Genomic DNA, 18,199 nt, shown 5'->3' with positions numbered 1-18,199 from the left:
TTACTCTGCCTCACACACAGGAAGGAATCTGGCACGTTCAGAAACGATAAATTCCCCTGTGGTTGCTCACTGAGGGGCTTTGAGCATTGTGAAGGGGGAGGGAAGGTCAAAGACATTTTTGGGGAGCCTCGAGGTGAGGTCCTCAGGAAGGTGCCATGAGGGCGCAGAGAGTTTTTACGGGAAGGAGCAGGGAGGTTCCCTGAGGGGAGGATGCCATGGAGGACTCCGGAACGTTCTTTAGGAGCAGACCATGGGGGGGGCTCGGAGACGGTTTACGGGGTCTAAGCGGTACTTGGGGAGGGGCGGAGCTTCAGGGACTCCAGACTTCTCTGGTGGAGGAGGGGAGTTTCGAGACATTTGGTGGGAGGCAAGTCTCCTCGATACTGAGGGGGCGTTCCCCTGCTCCGCCCCTGCTCTGAATCTGGAGATCTTGCTGATTAGAGGGAAAGGGGTTCTCATATCGGGAGGGGGTAATGGGGCCTAAAGGGCTGCGGGGGGCGGGGCTCTGGGAAACTCCGCCCATCCCGGCAGCCGGCTATGTCCAGGGCTCTCCATGTGAGAAGCGGCCCTGGTGCCAGCTCGGGGTGTGAGCACCTCCCGAGCCCCGCGGATCCCGGGGGGAGCTTTAGGGCCTATGGAGCGGCCCCCAGTCTCCCTGTTTGACCGGACCGATACAGCGCTGCAGCCGGAACCCCCCGGGACACCGAGCCAGAGGCGGGCGACTGCCATGGAGCTGGGTAATTGTGGGGGGCGGGGGGAGCTGGAGGCGGACAGTGAGTTGGCCACTTTAGTCCGGGAGGGAGAAGCCCAGAAGTCTGGGTCTCGGGGAGAAGGGGACCGGGACACTTCGGTGCTGGGAAGAGAGGGGACTCAGCCCCCTGGATTTGGGGGAAAGAGCGTGTCTAGACTACTGGCTCTAAGAAGGCTCAGACAGGAGTGCAGCCACCTCGCTCCTCAGGAGGGCTGGGAGCTGGACGCCTGGGTCCAGAGGAGGGAGGAGAGCGGTGGTGGGATCCTGAGTCCGAGGACAAGATGAGCTCAGATGTCTGGGTCCTTACAGAGGCCCAAGGGGGCTGGGAGAGAGCGTGCTGGCCCCTTGAGCCCCAGTGAAGGAGGACAGCTGCTTGACTGGGCCGGGGAGGGGGACGGTTTACGGGGAGACTGAGGAGGAAGGAAGCTGGACGGCTGAGGCCCTGGGGGAAAGGAGGCAGGAGATCTTAGAGCTTGAGGAGACACTGGCCGCCTGAGGAAGTCCCAGGGAAAGAGGAGATGCATAAGGGGAGGGGGGCCTAGATTGGGGAGACGGACCGGGGTGGATTTGCCAAGAACACGTGGCTTTCTCTCGAGGCAGCGAAATGGGGGTGGGGGGAGAATTAAAAACCCTGCGACCTGAGGAGGAAAGAAGTCAACGGTCCCCCCCCCCACTTTAGATCCAGGGTCTCCCTGGGGCAGCGGCAAGGCAAGGGGAAATGAGGGAGGGTGGAAGCCTGGGCACTGGGGGTGGGGGGGACACTTAGGAGGCGAGGGAACAAATCCAGATAGATGGTCGGAGCCCCAGGATGCTGGCGGGGGGGCCCTCGGGCCGTCTAGGTCCTACGATGTGTTGTTTGCTCGGTCCTTCCATTTCCCAGTGGCCCAGCTCCCGCCGCCCGCTCTATCGGGGTCGCCGCTTGGTATGCAGGGCGCGGGCCGGTCCCGATCCGTATGCGCGCCGCGTGGGCCCCCATTGGTATGCGGGAGCCGGCCCGGCGCGGGCGGCTGAGGACTGGGAGGCTGGGCACGTCCGCGCGCGCTGGCGGCCCCACGCGGGCTTGCTTGCGGGGAGAGGAGCCGCCTGGGTTTCTGCTTCGGACTGCGGGAAATGTGGAAGTCCCCCCAAAACCTGGCGACCGGAAAAAGCAGGTCCTGGAACCCCCCAAGCGCCGCCTGCACATCAGCCACTCCTGGGTGGAATGATGGCCAGCTCGTGGTCCTCCTGAGGGGGAGACTGAGGCCAGGAGCTACGCAGGGATATATGGAAGGCTAATCACGGAAAGAAACCAGCCGATCTGGACTCCGAACCTCGAGGTCCGGGAACCAGCCTTAAGCTAGGCCTGCAGAGGTCTGAGTTCGGGAATCAAGAGCTCCCCCAGACTCCCTCCTCTCTCTCTCTCTCTCTCTCTCTCTCTCTCTCTCTCTCTCTCTCTCTCATAGGAAGCTTGGGATGAGGGAGTAATAAGGCAGCAGGGAGCTGGGGCCTCCAGGTCCCTGATGAGTCCTAACCACTTCCTTTCTCCTCCTACTGCAGGTGCCCAGATCCCTGAATCCCGCCCCCCTCTCTGAGGCCACCCAAGCCCAGCCAGGCTTTCGGGGTGCAGAAATGGCGGCCCACTTCTCAGGAAGCGAGGTCAAGTGCGTCAGCGTGGAGTGGGACTTCCTGCAGGGCCTGCTGGTCAAAGCCCCGCCTGTACCCTGGTGAGCAAGACCCGCCTCCCCTGAGGCCTCTCCCAGTGCTAGCAGAATTCTCACCCAGAGTTCAGGCCCTGCCCCCTCAGGGGTGGCATTCGCTCTCAGGACCCTATCCTTCCCCCCCCATCTAGAGTGTTCCCACTGGCTTCTGTCCCCACTCATTCAATATTCTCACCCAGGGTTCTGTTGTGCCCCCTCAGAGGTGGCATTCTCTCTCAGAATTCTGTCCTTCCCCCCCCCATCAAGAGTGCTCCCAACGATGGGTTCTGTCCCCACCCATTCAATATTCTCACCCAGAGTTTGGACCCCCCACTAGACAATTAAGCTCTTCCCCACCGAGGATGTTCACCCATTTTTGTCCCCACCTCCAAAAGGGAGGAATTCTCAGAGTAATATCCCTTCCCATTTGGAATTCTTACCACCACCACCCCCACTCTACCCTTGCCCCCACTCTGCCAGAGGCATTGATGGTTCCCAGTCAATGTCTCCTTCCCGGGGAGGCCCACCCCCTCCCCTAGAGGGCCCATAGTTAGCCTTCACCCCACTCCTGAAGCCTGCAGGCCTTACGGAAAGAGAAGTCCCGGAATGCGGCCCGCTCCCGCCGGGGCAAAGAGAACTTCGAATTTTATGAGCTGGCAAAGACGCTGCCCCTGCCCAGCGCCATCACGAGCCAGCTAGACAAGGCGTCCATCGTGCGGCTCAGCATCACCTACCTCCGCCTACGGGACTTCGCTGCCCTTGGAGATCCTCCTTGGAGTCCTCCCCGAGCCGACCCGCCACCAACGCCAGGTAACACTGGGGGTACCCTGGGGTCCCAAGATCTGAGCCACCGGAATCCCCAAAGGGCCAACTACCTCCTCTGGCAAAAGGAGAGAGAGGGCACCCTAGGGTTCCTGGGTCCTACCCTGGTAGGTGGGGAAGGAGATCTTGATGTCTTTGCACCCCAAAACAAAGGGAGCCTTCGGATCTCGTCCTGAGAGAGTGATAGAAAGACCCTGGTGTTTCCACACCCAGCCCTGGTATCCCTCTGGCCAGCCCCCACAGGTGGGGGAGACCTTGTGGTCCTGCCAGGAGTACAGAAGGGACCCAGGGGCCAGAACCTCTGATCTCACAGTATCTGAGGTCAGCACCCCGGGGCTCCTGCTCCCAGGCCTTCCGGGAGGTCTGAGGCTGCAGAGTCACAGAAGGGAGCCCCAAAGCTGCCTTCTCCGTCCTTCCCCAAGGCAGCCTGGCTCCCGAGGGCCCAACTCCGGCAGTGGGACAGTCAGGACCCCGAAGTTCTCGCTCCCCATTCCCCCTGGGAGGGATGCTGGGAACCGCTTGGCCAAAGTGGCCACCTCTGGTGCTGGGGCGGAAGGCCTTCCCGGGGGCCCCAGGCGTCCGAGGCCCAGCCCGGCTGAGCCCCGGGTTCCCACACCATCTCGTGGAGGGGAGGGGAGGGGATGGTGGGGGGCCGAGAAAATAGCATTGATTAGGCCCGCGATAAATCGCCATTTAAATAATGCGGCTTCCAAGGCTGTAATTACGCAAATTAAGCAGCGCCTAGAGAATCCGGCATTACCGCGAGCACTGATTACAGTCATTACCCACCCGAGAATTAGCCGCCGCCGAGCGTGCGCTTAGAAATCCGGATAAACATCTGCCTATTGTCTCCCAGGGCCGGGGGAGGGGGCGCGGGCGAGGGAGGGGCGCCTCAGCTCTTCTTCTGCCTTCACCCCACCCTTATCCTCCCCCGCCCCCACCCCAAGCTCCAAAGGACCCAGGTTTCCCCTCTTCTCAGCCCCTTGCTTTTGAGGCATTATGCAGTTCAAGACTCCCATTTCACAGAGAGGAAAAACTGAGGCTCAGAGTTGGAAAGAAACTTGTCCCATATCGCAAAGAAGGCCGGGGACAGAGTCCCGACAGTCTAAGCCCAAGCTCTTTTGATCATTCTCAGCTTTTGAGGGAGGCTGTCCATGGGCGACCTCCGGTTCTTGCTCCCCATCGCCCCCACGATTCAGAAAAATGAGGGACCTAGGCCAGGGCTGGGAGTCAGATGCCCGAGTTAGAGTCCCAAATAGCTCTGAAGCTCAGTTTCCTCTTTTGTAAGCTGAAGAAAACTGGATTTGGTAACGGCTAAGGTGCGTTCTGACTGAAACAGGCTTCACCTGGGAACGTTTCTTTCCCTCTCCAAAGATCTCTAAGCGTTTGAATTGCCTCACAGATTGAGGAAAGGAAGGGTGGGAGTTTCTCCTAGGATGTGAGAGTGAGGCTCTGAGAGAGAGAGAGAGAGAGAGAGAGAGAGAGAGAGAGAGAGAGAGAGAGAGAGAGAGAGAGAGAGAGAGAGAGAGAGAGAGAGAGAGCAGAATAAATTCCCCATCTATGAGAATCCAAGATCCAGATAATTAGGCAAAAGGGCAAAGGAGAAAATGACCGGCCTCCCTGCTCTGGGACCATTGGCAAGCCAATGAGAAAGCCGATTTCGAAGAAGTCTCACTCTACCACTCATTCACCCTACCCGACCCCCAGCACTCCAGGAGGCCAATGCGAGTTAATGTGCCTGCAATTAACCACTTTGGAGCAACAGGCACCCGGGGAAAGGGGAAAAGAAGGGGGGAGAGTGAAGGTGAATCCCAGGCCCTGCCCTCTGCTTCTTGTCCTGCATCTCTCTCCTATTCTCCATGTCTCCTTTCTCTCTGTCCTTCGCTCTTCCCTCAGCCTTCCCATCTCTGTCCTAGCCCCCACCCCCTTTCTCATTCTTCTCTCTGACCTTTACCTCTTTCTCTGCAGTTTGCTCTCAACCCATTCCTCTGGTTCTCTTTTCCCCCCGATTTCTCCCTTTCTATTCCTCAGTCACCTCGACTTCATGTCTCCCCTCTCCTTCCTCTGCGTTCCTTAGATTTCCCTCTCTCTGTCTCCCCTCTTCATCTTTTAGTCCCCCACCCACAACTGCCTCCACTTTGCCTGTTTTTCCTTCTTTCTACTTCAGATTCCTTTCTGTCCCTCACTTACATACCTTCTATCTCATTTCTTTCTTCAGTCTCCCCCTTTCTGTCCCCTCGGTCTCTCATTTTTTTCTGTTGTCTTTCTATAACTGGCTTCCTCAAATCTCGCCATCTCTTTTCTCTCTGTAGCACATCATCCCTTCTTTGTCCCTCAGTTTCTCCTTCTACTCTCCCTATACATATATATATATATATATATATATATACTCTCCCCTCCATCCTTAGTCTCAGTGTCTCATTTTTCTCTGCCCCCCAAGTTTTCCCTGTTCCCCGTCCATCCTTCAGCCTTCTCTCTATAGTGCATCCCTCCCTTGCCTCTCTGTCCCTCAGTTTCCTTCCCTTTCCCTGACCTAAAGAATCTAATGGAAGAGTGCAGTGGGGTGGGGAGGGGAGGGAAAGAAGACTGGGTGATAGATTATTATAGACAATTAAACCCTGGCCTGAGAGCCAGCTGCCCTGGGCTCTGGTTTTGACCTGATTCCTTGTGTGACCTTGGCCAAGTCTCTTCCCTTTTCAATCTGTTTCCTAATCCATGATGATCTAGTTAGGATGGCTCTCTAAGATGTGTTTTAGCTCCAAAGAAGAGCGGGGAGGGTCCTGTGGCTAAGAGAGGGTCACCGGAGTTAGGAGACAGGAGTTGAGAAGAAAATGCCAACCTTTTCCCTTTGCATTGCAATCTAGACACGTTTCTTTGACTTCTGGGTCAGGTCACTCTCCTTCCTCCAACCCTGCAGTCTCGGAGGGGGGGAGGGGGAGAAGGGGGAGGCCAAGTGCAGGGAGTAGCTTAAAAAGCTTTGAGATCTTCAGAGCTGGCTGCCATCTCCACCCCACCCCTCCTTTCTGGGGGGAGGGACCTTTAAATGTCCTGTCAACCCCGTGTCCTTTTAGCTGGCAGGACCCAAGCATCCCTCTCTCAGTTCCCTAGCCATCTGTCCCCCAAAGCAGTAGAGTTCTAATATCTTAGCACCCCCCCCCTTCTTAGGAGAGGGGAGAGTGAGCCTCCTTAAAGATGCAGCTCCCATCCCCAGGCCGGCTGTGGTGGAGACAAGCCAGAGGGAGCGAGAGGAATACCAAGTGTGCCCTACACTGCCGGGAGGGAGCTGGGTTCCAGACACTGGGGCGACTTCTGCCTCGTCCTAGCCACCCTACTCAAGCTCAGAGGCAGGGGAGTGCCTCCCCTTCCTAACCTCTTTTGGACCTCCTCCCTGGGTTAGAATGGGCAGAACTGGAGGGGCAAGGACAGGGAGACGGAGGGGAAATGGAGCCCTCTAAATGCCTTGGTTCTTGATGGAGAGGATCACTTTATCAGCTCAGAGGCAGCGTGGTGAGGTAGCAAGAACCCCGAATTTGGAGTCACGTTTGCTGGGTGGGAGCCTTGGACTGGCTTACCAACCTCTCCCATATCCTCTTTTATAAAATGACAAGATGCTCTCAAAGGTGCCTTCCAGCTATAATCTCAGTTGTATTAACTCTGGAGAGAGTTCCCTTTAGCAGCACCCCTCCCCCATGTCCACTCACCCACACAGCTAGCCGTCCAGGCTGTTCGTTATTCAACCTACACCTACTCTGGCCAGACCTTTTCAAGGTCTGAGACCTGAGGGAAGTGGGGTTAGGGTCTGGAGAAGAGGGAACTGATGGAGGGGTCAAGATAGATGGTGATGCTGCTAATGGAAGGGAAAATCTGGAGGAGAAATGATCAGACATTGGGAAGAGACTGGCTTAAATTGGTGGGAGTGAGGGGCAAAGGGAGTGAATGAAATGGGACTAAAATACGTTTGGGGAAGGGAATTGAGTAATTATGGGAAAATATATCATAATTGAAGGTAGCTATGTGGCACAGTAGATAGAGTGATGGGTCTGCCATCGAGAAGACCTGAGTTCAAAGATGGCCTCAGACACTTTCTAGCTGTGTGACCCTGGCCAAGTCATTTAAACTCTCAGTCTTAGTTTCATCATCTGTAAAATGGAGATGGCAGCTAAGTGATGTAACCCAGAGTGCCAGGCCTTGGAATCAGAAAGATGAGTTCAAATCCAACCTCCAATACTTCCTATATGAACCCTGGGAAAGTCACTTAGCCCTGTTGCCTCAGTTTCCTCATCTGTAAAATGGGCCAGAGAAGAAAATGGCAAACCACTCTAATATCTCTGCCAAGAAAATCCCAAATGAAGTCACATAGTTGGACATGACTAAAACAACTAAATAGCAATAAAAACAAAATGGAGATAGTATCTACCTCCCAGGACTGGTTGGGTATCAAATGAGATCACATTTGTAAAATGCTTTGCAAATCTTAAAAATGGAAATATAATAATTACCATGTAGCAATACAGAGCTTTAAGGTACACAGAGAACCTTCTACAGTACTTCCATTTCTCTTCAACACGCCCTGGGAGGTAGATACTATTATTATCTGCATTTTATAGTGGAAGAAAGTGAGACTCAGAGAACAGGTAATTTTTTGAACCAGGTTCCACAACTCCTAAGTGTGAAAGGAGGTGTTTGTGAACTTGTGATGTTTCTGGCTCTGAAGTCCACCATTTTATCCATTCTGTGGAAGGGATTGGGTGAAGATCTGGGGGAAAGAGAAGTGAGAGGAATAGGAGAGATATGGAAGTCAGTCAGGGAAGGGAGGAAGAGGGCTGAGGTGGAGAATCAAATGAAGAAAGAAAAATCAAATAAGATGTTAGATATGAGGTGCATAGAGAGAGTCAGAAAAAGGATGGATACTGGAGTTCTGGAAATGAGAAAAGGAGATGGGAGTGGGCAGAAGGCTATAGGCCTGTGGGAATTGTATAGGCAAGGAGAAAAGAGAAAGGAGCAAGGAAGTGAGAGTAGATGTGGAGAAATCACCAGCAGGTAGAAAGCAGGGAAGTGGGGCATTTGGGGGAAAAGAAGTGAGGACAGGCATAGAAACAGGAGTAATGGGGCAGTAGAATGTGAGGAGGAGGGAAAAATAAAGGTGAGACAGACCTGAGGGGACCCAATAAAAGAAGGGAAGTAACCTGGGGAAGAGCAGAGAGAGAGAGGGAAGGGGGGGAAGGGGGATGGGATAAGGTGGGAGTGAGGAGTGGGCTGAAGATAAAAGAGTGTGGGAGTGAACTGGGAAAGGAGGAAACTGAATTGGGGAGAGGAGAAGGGGGAAGAGTGATTTGGGGAGACAGAAGAGGGATAAATGGAGGAGACAGGAACACCTCCCAGGAGGTGTCTTCTCCCTGCCTAGGGCCCAAGAGAAGAGCAGAGGTCTGGGACTGGGAGTGGAGAATTGTTTTGGGGGAAGGGGAGGCACCTGATCCTCCTTCTCCCTCCTCCACCCAGCTCCCTGCCAGCAGCTTTCTAATTCCCCCATTAAACGTTTTTAATTATAGGCGGGCTCTGTCTGACCCGAGGGGTTATTTGCAGCAAGGAAAAATGAGAGAATTAAGGGAAATGACAGAGAAAATTGCGACAATTATCGGGGAAGGCATTGTTTCCCCTGTCTGTCAGGGGGAGCTGTTTGTGAGCCTGGGAGCTTGGTCTCCCCCCACCCCCCTCCACAGGCATTGTTTGCTGCCGGCTGCACCCAGGCTGGGAGCCCAGAGAGGGAGCTGGCCACCAGTGGGGGAATGTTAGTGCCTGGGGAGGAGGGTTGGAGGTGTGGGGGAGGTCCCATTGGAGTGAGGAAGGTCTCTGGAAGGGATGTGCCTGGGTCCAGATCTAGGCTGAGGGTGGGAAGGACTAGGAAAAAAGTTGTTGGGGCCTTTCCAGATAGTAGATTTGGGGGAACAGGCTGCTTTAGTCCTATGTTCAGTGTTTTTTTTTTTAAAAAAGGACATGATGTGTGCTGAAAGATAACAGCCAGTAGAAATGTATAGCTCATTTCATCCCTGGTTGGTGAGGAGGATGCTGCTCCTGTCCTCCCCACTCTCCAAGGTTTGGGTCTGCCCCCTGGAAGAGATGAGCAAGGCTCTGCTGCAGCTTCTGGGGTCTTCTAGGCTGCCCTCCTTGGACCCTTCTCCTGCTAAGGGAGCCAGGGAGCTAGGGGTTCATGGGAGATTTTCTCAGGCTGAATGTTTCTGAATCAACTGGGACTAAGGTTCTGGACTCTGGTCTCTGACCTTGGTCCTGAAAGCCGCAGCCCAAAGAAATAGACTGAAGCAGCGGCGAGTGTCTGTGTCCACTTCTCTGAAACTGGAATTAATTAGCTGGAATGGAGGGTGAGGGCATCTGTGTGATGAATGACTTAATGTTGTATTTATGTGGCTGGCTATTTTGAGTAAGCTGAACGGATGCCTTGTCTGTCTCTGTGTGAGTGACATGAGATCATAGAATAGTAGGTAGTTTTATAGCTAGGGAATCAGATGCCCACAGAGTATTACTTAACGTTGAGAGGGAAAGGATGAGGCAAGATTCCAATTGGGGTTTCTTGCCTCCAAAGTTCAGCATTCCAAGTTGAGAACTCTTTCCACGACTTCCCATATCTGTGAATAATCATGCTGTGTATGGTGTCTTTGTGTGTGCATGTGTGTGCATGTGTGTGTCCAGACATGTGTCCATCCTAAACTAGCAGACCAGCAGAGTCCCAGAAAAGGGCAATTAATCCAGAGGAAGGTCCTGACAAGTCTATTCTCACTTCCTGACTGAAGGCAAGAGACAAATGGGGCGTTATCTTCAGAGAGAACAAGAAAATAGGATTTAAAGATAGGGAAAAAAAAACCTTACAGATCATCTTGTCCAAGATTTTGCTTCAAATACAAGGGATCTGAGACTCAGTCAGAGGGGGTGTAGATTTGACCATGGTTACTGAAACTAGCAGAGACAGGATTTGAACTGAGGGCCTAGTACTGTGGGATTTTAAACTAAAAAAGGGCCTTAGGCTTCAACTGGACCAATCTTCTCATCTTTAGCTAAGGAAACCGAGACTCAGAAAAACCATATCATTTGTCCAAAGAATGGGGGGGGGGGGTCAACCCTACCCTCTTTTCTCAGTCTCCAGTGGCCCTGGACGGAGAGAGACCTCTGCTATATTCACTGACCTCTTTGAACAGCATCTGGGAGGCCACATTCTTCAGGTGAGATCCCAGAGGTCCCCTTCCTACCCTGCCAAGAACCTTTGAGCTTTCCCTCTCCCTCCCTCCCAAAATCCAGAATGAGAGAAGCCAGGTACCTAAGTTTCCTGTTCCTCCTTCCACTCCACTATCATGCCTTTCCATTTCCCGCACTGGCAGAGCCCTCAGGGCCAGACTAACTCTCTGCCACCACCTGGTGTTAACAAAGGTATCCCTAGGGTGCTTCTCCTACCTCCAAGACTCCTTGGAGGAGCTGAGATGCCCCAGCCCCCTGGGTCCCTAGCTCACCTCTCCAGGTCTCTCTCCAACATCCCAGTCGCTGGATGGGTTCGTGTTCGCCTTGAACCAGGAGGGCAAGTTTCTCTACATCTCAGAGACAGTTTCCATCTATCTGGGGCTCTCTCAGGTAAGCATGGGAAGCCAAGCTCTACCTTGCCTCTGAATCTCCCCTGCTTCTTCCAGTGGGAACTAAAGACTGGAGGGTTAATCTCTTTCTCCAGGTCTCTCCTTCCTCTTCTGCCTGGATCTGGGCTTTGGGGAACCCTTAAGACTTAGATGTTGAGTTCCTAGTCTCTTCTAGCCTTCTTCCCTCCACGTGGCTGAGCCTTTTTGTCTTAAGGCCTCCTACCAGGCCCCTGCCCTGTACTCTCTCCCTTCCGGGAAGATCCAGGTGTCCAGGATTCCCAGATATTTCCCCAAACATCCTTCTAACTGCTTCCCAGACCCAGGCCTAAATTACCCTGCTCCCTACCACCCCACCCCCACCTTTATTGGGTATTGTGGAGTCCATTTTGAAAGAAGAGAGGAAAAATTCATCCATAACAAGGGGCCTCCTGGGTCCATTTCTGCCTACCTTAAATGAATAAATTTCTCAGGGATAGAGGGAATCTATTGATGGAGAGGAGGGACACAGAGAAGGCAGGAACATAAAGCTTTGTTCTGAGCTGCCCCACAGAAGGTAAATAGATAATCTCACCCCCTCATTTCCTTGCCCAACAGTAGAAAGGAATTCTCTTTTACCTAGGCATCTCTGCCCCATTAGCTGGGTAAGGGAAGAGGGCAAACAAATGATTGACTACTCCTCTCCTCTACACTTCCCCATCCCTATGGCCTACAGGTGGAGCTGACTGGCAGCAGTGTGTTCGACTATGTTCATCCTGGGGACCACTCAGAGGTGCTGGAGCAGCTTGGGCTGAGGGCTCCACCCCCTGGGCCTGGAGCACCCCCTTCTGGCCCCTCTTCTTCCTCTTCTTCCTCCTCTTCATCCTCAGTTTCCTCAATCTCCGAAGCCCCAGAGACTGGTAACTCCCCCAAAGAATCCTTCCCAGGGGACAGAGGTGATTTTGGCTTGAGTGTCTGCTCCATTTCACTTTGTGATTCAGCATTCTGATTTTAAACAGGATTTTAGGCATTTGAATCCTCTGGTCTAAGCCCCTATGAGGAACCCAGCTAGCCTGGGTGGGATGGGGGGGGAGTCCTAAGAATGATCACATGCTCTAAAGCTGGAAGTGAAGTCCAACTCCCTCCTTTTACAGATGAATACACTGAACCCAAAAGGGCTAAGTGACTTGTCCAGAGTCACATAGGTAGTACCAGTTGGGGCAGGATTTGAACTCAGGTCCTCTAACTCCAAACCCAATACTCTACTGCATTATGGGCTCTGATGACAGTATGTGGCTATGGTTATGAATAACCAAGTAGCTTACCACACAGTTTGTGGCTCACTGGATTTGTGTTTTGTGTGAGATTGCATTTGACTGTGTATGCTCCCAGTCTTTGGGTGATTGTACTTTGTGAGTGTGGGTGACCTTGAATATATTAAGAGTTTATGATCCTGGATAGCTGATGAGTCTGGAGAGATGGGAGGATATAGGAATCCCAAGTGACTATAGGGGAGGGTGGGGGAAGTCTGTGTTTTGTCTGAGAAGAACTGGAGAGGGAGGGACGCTGTCCAGAATAATCCTGACCAGGGTCCATCTTGTACCCCTTTCATTAGAGCTGCCCCGTTCTGTGATTACTCCTCGAAGTCAGACTGGCTCCCTCGAACGTTCCTTCTTCATTCGAATGAAGTCCACACTGACCAAACGGGGGTTGCATGTCAAGGCTTCGGGATACAAGGTAAGGAGCTTTCTTGAGCTAATTTGGCTTCCTCCTTCCCTAACATGACTCCCACTGCCTCCTCAGGGTCCTTTATTCCCCAATTCTCTGACTCTAGTGTGACATAAACATAATTTTTCTTGTCTTTGGCCAATCTGGATTTCCCATAACCCAGATGTTTTCTTTATTCTGTTCATCTATAATAATAATTGTAATTAAACACCTGTCCTGTCCAGCTATATGATAATAACATTTACAAAACATTTATCATGTACCAGGCACTGTGATAAATGGTTAAAATTATCTCAGTTGATCCCTGGGAGGTAGGTGCTATCATTTTTTTTGGGGGGGGGGCAATCCGGTTTAAGTAATTTCTCCAGGATGATACTTCTAGTGACTGTCTGAGGCCACATTTGGACTCCGGTCCTCAGAGCACTACTAACAGCCCTTTCTATTATTTTTATAGATGATTTTATAGATGAGGGAACTGAAGCAGAAAGAGGTTAAATAGACTGGCCAGGGTCACACTAGTTAAGTGTCTGAGACAGATTTGAATTCAATAATTCTAGCCCTGGCACTCTACCCATTCTCCCACCTAGCTGTTATCCTTTGTCCAGCTGTAATTCCTTTTGCCAATGATGGTCAATGCTCCCAACTGTAGTCTTCTGCCCAACCTGCCGTAATCCTCCTTCACCATTCATGGATTTGGTATCAACAGACCTGGTTTCAATTCCAGATTCAGCCCATTACAAATTGGAGATAGGAAAATCATTTTGTTTCTTGGTCTCTCAATTGCCCCATTGTACAATAAGGGTATCATATGGTAGTATGAGGTTCCCTTCAGTTCCGAGCTCTTAGTCTATCCCCTTCAGAACTCAGGTGTGTGTCCCAAATATCTTTCACAGGTAATTCACGTGACCGGTCGGCTTAGGACTCAGCTGTTGACAGCACGACGGGGCCACACTTTGGGTCTTGTTGCCCTAGGCCACACCTTGCCCCCTGCTCCACTCAGTGAACTCCCTCTGCATGGTCACACACTTGTTTTTCGTCTCAGCCTGGCCTTGACCATCATCTCCTGTGAGAGCAGGTGGGAGGACTGAGAAGCAAAGTGATGGGGGAAGAAATGGAGTGAGGAGAGATGGCTTGGAAATAGAGCGGGGATAAGGAGACTGGGATAGAGAAAAGGGAGAGAGAAAGGGAGCTGAGGTAGAGTACGCCAGGAATAGCTTGGAGGATGAAGAGATGGGTTATGGGGTTGGAGTAATGGAAAATGAAGGAAATGTGGATTAATAGAAGAGGAAAGCAGGGGTCATGAGATGGGACGAGATACGGATGAGGAGACAGAGTGGAGGGGTGAGATGGGAAGCTGGGGAAGAGAGTGGGGAAAGGGATGGAGAATAGAGGAGAGTAGGAATGAAAGAGGTAAATCTGGAAGTGGGTAAATGAAGAATGAGGATAGGAGTATGAAAGACAAAGGCAGAAACAGGAAATGGGAAAATGAGAAAGAAAGGGAAGTGGACACTGATAGACAATAAATAAGAGAAACTTGAAGAGAGATTGAGAGATGTGAAAAAGCAGAAGACAGAGAAACAGATTTGAGAAATGGAAGAGGAATAGACATGGCGAAGAAATGAAAGAGGGAGACAGGAAACTAGAAAAAGACCAGCTAGGCTGTCAGGAGAGGGGGGGAGAGAAGTATAAAAAAATGACTGTTGAAAACTGCAATTACATGTAATTGGAAAAATAAAGAAATAAAAAAAGGATCGATCAACATAGCTGGGAATTTAGAGATTAAGAAATTGACAGAGAGATGAGAAGGAATCAAAAGTTGGAGTTGGAGATGAGGAGATGGATGAAAGAGCTTTAGAGGGGAAAGAAGAAAGATGGGTGGATAAGATGTTCTATGATTACTTGAGGATAGAGTAATGATTGTGGAGGGATACGGGATAGAGAGATGGACTTGGAGAATGCAGATATTTGGAATGGAAGATGAGGGACTGAGGAGAAAGAGATGGAGAAAGAGAAAGATGAAAAATGGAGCAGTCAGAATGGACTATTCAGTTCAATTCTGATTGCATCATATCAAAAAGGACATTAATAACTAGTGTATAGAGCACCGGCCCTGGAGTCAGGACCTGAGTTCAAATCCGGCCTCAGAAACTTAATAATGACCTAGCTGTGTGGCCTTGGGCAAGTCACTTAACTCCATTGCCTTGCAAAAAAAAAACCCAAAAAATCTAGTGTCCAGAAGAGAGTAACCAGGATGATGAAGGGTCTTGGGTCAATGCCACAGGATTGATTTAAAGAACTGGGAATATAAAGCCTGGAGAAAACAAGATTCAAGGTGTATATAATAGCCATGTTGGAAGTATCTGCAGGGCTATCAGGGAAAGGGGACTAAATTTGGTTTATTTGATCATAGAGGTTACACCCAGGTGCAATGAGTTTAAGAAACAAAGAAGCAAATTTAATCTTGACATCAGGGAAAGACTTCCTACCAATTAGCTGTCCAAAAGGAAAATGCAGTGCTTTGGGAAGTCTTCACTGGAGGTCTCTATGAAGACTGGATGGATAGCCATTTGTGGGATGTTTGAGTAGAAAATTTTTTCAAGTGTTGGGTTGGGGCAGATGGTTACTGAGGTCCTTTTCAATGTTCAGATTATGATTCTGAAAATGGAAAGAAGAGGATAGAGCAATAGGGAAAGAGAGGAATGGAGAGAGGAAAAGGTGGATGGAGAGTGGCAAAGTGGCCTGTGGAGAGAAAAGTTGAGGGATGAGGAAAATAGATCAAGATGGAAGATTAAATAAAATAGAAGAGCATTAGAGAGTTGGGAGGAAAGAAAGGGGTTGGAGAGAGGATATGGGGATGTTTCATCCTAATTCACTCCTCCTTGTTCCCTGGCAGGATTAGTGACTACATGGATGTGGGTCCCTCAGAACTGATCGGACGAAGCTGCTACCAGTATATCCATGGGGAGGATGTGGCTGGGATTCGCCAAAGCCACCTGGACTGTGCGTGAACCCCCTCTACCCCTCCAATGACCCCTATCTCCAGGAACCCACTGTGTTCCTTCCATCCAGTTATCAGTGCCCATGGGGAATTCCTTTCTTAGCTCTCACCCCAATAGCCCAGTGCACCTTCAGTCCTGTTTACCCTCATTCTCCCCTCAGAGGAATCCTTAAGTAGCCAGGACAAAAGTGGAGCCAGGAATCTCCTTCCCTTCCCCCTGAAAATCTGCAAGATTCCTTTCTCTAGCGGCATCCCTACCTCTCTGATTCTTATTGTCTGTTGGTCTCTTTTCCATCTTCATTTATCTGTTTGTGTCTTCCTTTTTGTTTCTCGGTCTTACGTTGTCTCTTTGTCTCTCCATATTTCTCTTCCCATTTCTGACCGTCCCCCTGTACCTGTTTCTCTCCTTCCATGTCTCCCTGGTCTCTGCCTTGGTATCCCCAATTTCTCTGCACACCTCTTCCTTTTTCCATCTTTGATCTGGTCTGCCATCTCCCTCCCTCCTCCCCACTGTGTTTCCCTGCTTCAACTCTGTCTCCCAATCCCCACTTTGATCGACACGTTTCTGCCTTGGCCTCCCCCTCTTGGGGTCAGTGCTGGACAAAGGGCAGGTGGTGACAGGCTATTACCGATGGCTGCAGAGGGCTGGAGGCTTCATCTGGCTCCAGTCTGTGGCCACAGTGGCCATCAGTGGCAAGAGCCCAGGCGAGCGTCACGTGGTCTGGGTCAGCTACATACTCAGGTGAGGAAGAAGGCTGAGTGGCCTTCTGGGTAGTAGGGCAGGGACAGACTCAGTCACTGGGGAGGCAGAAAACTTTCCATCTCTTTAGGACGAAACTAATCGGAACACCCAGTTTTCTTTAGTGGGACAGCAAACCCAGGACTAGAGTGTAGGGTGCCCCCCTGGGGAGCTGGAGAGATGGTCCTAGGCCCTGAAAGGCAGTCACCTCAATTGGGTCATGTCAGCTGATGATTTCCCTGGCCCCAAACCCCTTCTAAGAACCGGGACCCTGCACCGGAGACCTCAGAGAGCGTGGAGGGATGAACATCAGGGATACCTGGATTGTGAACAATTGCTTCTTACCCACCACAGTCAAGTGGAAAGTAGCCACATGGCCTTGGATGCTTCCCAGCTTCCCAGCACTGTCCCCCAAGAGGATCTGTCAGATCCAGAACCTGAAATCAAAGGTACCCGGACCATAGTCAGAAAGGTCCCATGCTATCAGAAATAGGTCTGGAGGGGAGGCAAGGTGGGAGAGGGGAGAGGACCCTACATTCTACCCCTTTCACCAGGGTGTAATTCCCATATTCTACCCATTCTGACAGCAGACACCCCCAGAGTTAGGATCTGAGGTGGTTACGACAGTCTCAGATTCAGAAAGATTCCTAAATGTGAGGGTGGAAGTGACCTTAAAACAGAGGAAAATGTCCATTCAAAAGGGTCTTAAGACAGAATATGGAATGTCAGAGCTGGGAGAAGACATGGAACAGAGAGTGTCAGAGTTGGGAGGCACCTAAGAACAGGGGATGCCTTAGAATAGGGAATGTCAAAGGTGGGAAGGGCCTTAGAACAGGGGATGTCAGAGCTGGGAGGCACCATCGTTAGACTATAAAGCACCAAATAGAGGAGGGGGGAACCTTGAAGACCTTATGACCCAACCCCTTTCATTTTCCCGAAGAGGAAACTGAAGTGCAAAGAGGGGAGTCATTTTGGCCTTCTTCGTCAGGGAGCATGTAACGCAGTCATTTTCTTTCAGAGTCCAAGGTCCAGGTGGAGGCTGAGCCCAGAGCCTCCCAGCCCGAGCCTGGCATCCGGCACCCCCGGAGCAAACGTATCAAACTGGAGCCAGCCCGAGGAAGCAGCAGCCAAGGAGAGACCCCCGGCAGGGAAGGGGGCGAGGACAGTGAGGACGGGGAGTCCAGACACCCAGCTCCCCGGCCTGAATTTACCTCGGTCATCCGGGCAGGGAGCTTGAAGCGGGAGACCATGAGGCCGTGGAGCTACACGGCCTCCTTTCCCGCAGGGGAGCCCTTCCACAGGCCCCCTTCACCTCCCGATTCCCCATCCCCACCCACTCTGGTCCACGCTGGTTACCTGGCCCCAGGAAGGGGTCTGTACACCAGCACCATCCGCTACGGGCCGGCCGAGCTGGGCCTGGCACTGCCCACCCCGGGGCTGGTTTACCAGCACCTCCAGAGGCTCGCTGGCCCTGGGCCGACCTTCCCGGAGGCTCTCTACCCTAGCGTCCCCTTCCTGGGCCCAGACAGGAAAGGGGACTGAGCTGGCACCCTGGGCGAGTGGGCCGGAAGGCTCCCTTCTCCGGCCCGGGCTCCCCTCCCCGGGAGTCGGCCCCAGACCCAGGGCCCCAGAGAGGCCGCGAGGCTGCGCCTGTGCTCTCCCCTCCCGGGCAGGCCGGGCTCCCGGAGAATTAAACAGCGTTCCCCAACTCTCCTCCGGGGCTGTTTTTTCCCCCCCGCTGTGCTGGGATGGGGTGGGGGGTGGAAGCAGGACCCGAGCCTGGCTGCCAGGGCACCCTCTGGGGCCTCCCGCGAGGAGCCGGGACTTGGGGGCCTGGGCTCACCCTTACGCCGTGGGTGGCCTCGGCCGGCTCAC

General features: G+C 52.2%; 1 protein-coding gene across 1 annotated transcript; it reads left to right on the top strand.

Moving 5' to 3' along the window:
• Positions 1 to 1,458: 1,458 nt before the first annotated feature.
• NPAS1 (neuronal PAS domain protein 1) lies at positions 1,459 to 18,029 on the top strand. Its single transcript, XM_074219185.1, has 12 exons — positions 1,459 to 2,101; positions 2,288 to 2,454; positions 3,002 to 3,237; positions 10,399 to 10,481; positions 10,795 to 10,884; positions 11,596 to 11,779; positions 12,475 to 12,596; positions 13,481 to 13,662; positions 15,481 to 15,587; positions 16,180 to 16,327; positions 16,679 to 16,773; positions 17,343 to 18,029. Exons 2-12 carry the CDS (start codon positions 2,360 to 2,362, stop codon positions 17,864 to 17,866), a joined length of 1,866 nt encoding a protein of 621 aa, XP_074075286.1. The 5' UTR covers positions 1,459 to 2,101; positions 2,288 to 2,359; the 3' UTR covers positions 17,867 to 18,029.
• Positions 18,030 to 18,199: the final 170 nt, after the last annotated feature.

Source organism: Macrotis lagotis, chromosome 1 (genome assembly GCF_037893015.1).
Source record: "Macrotis lagotis isolate mMagLag1 chromosome 1, bilby.v1.9.chrom.fasta, whole genome shotgun sequence".
NCBI lineage: Eukaryota > Metazoa > Chordata > Mammalia > Peramelemorphia > Peramelidae > Macrotis > Macrotis lagotis.
The sequence above is the reverse complement of the archived record's forward strand: the minus strand, read 5'-3'. Positions and strand labels throughout refer to the sequence as shown.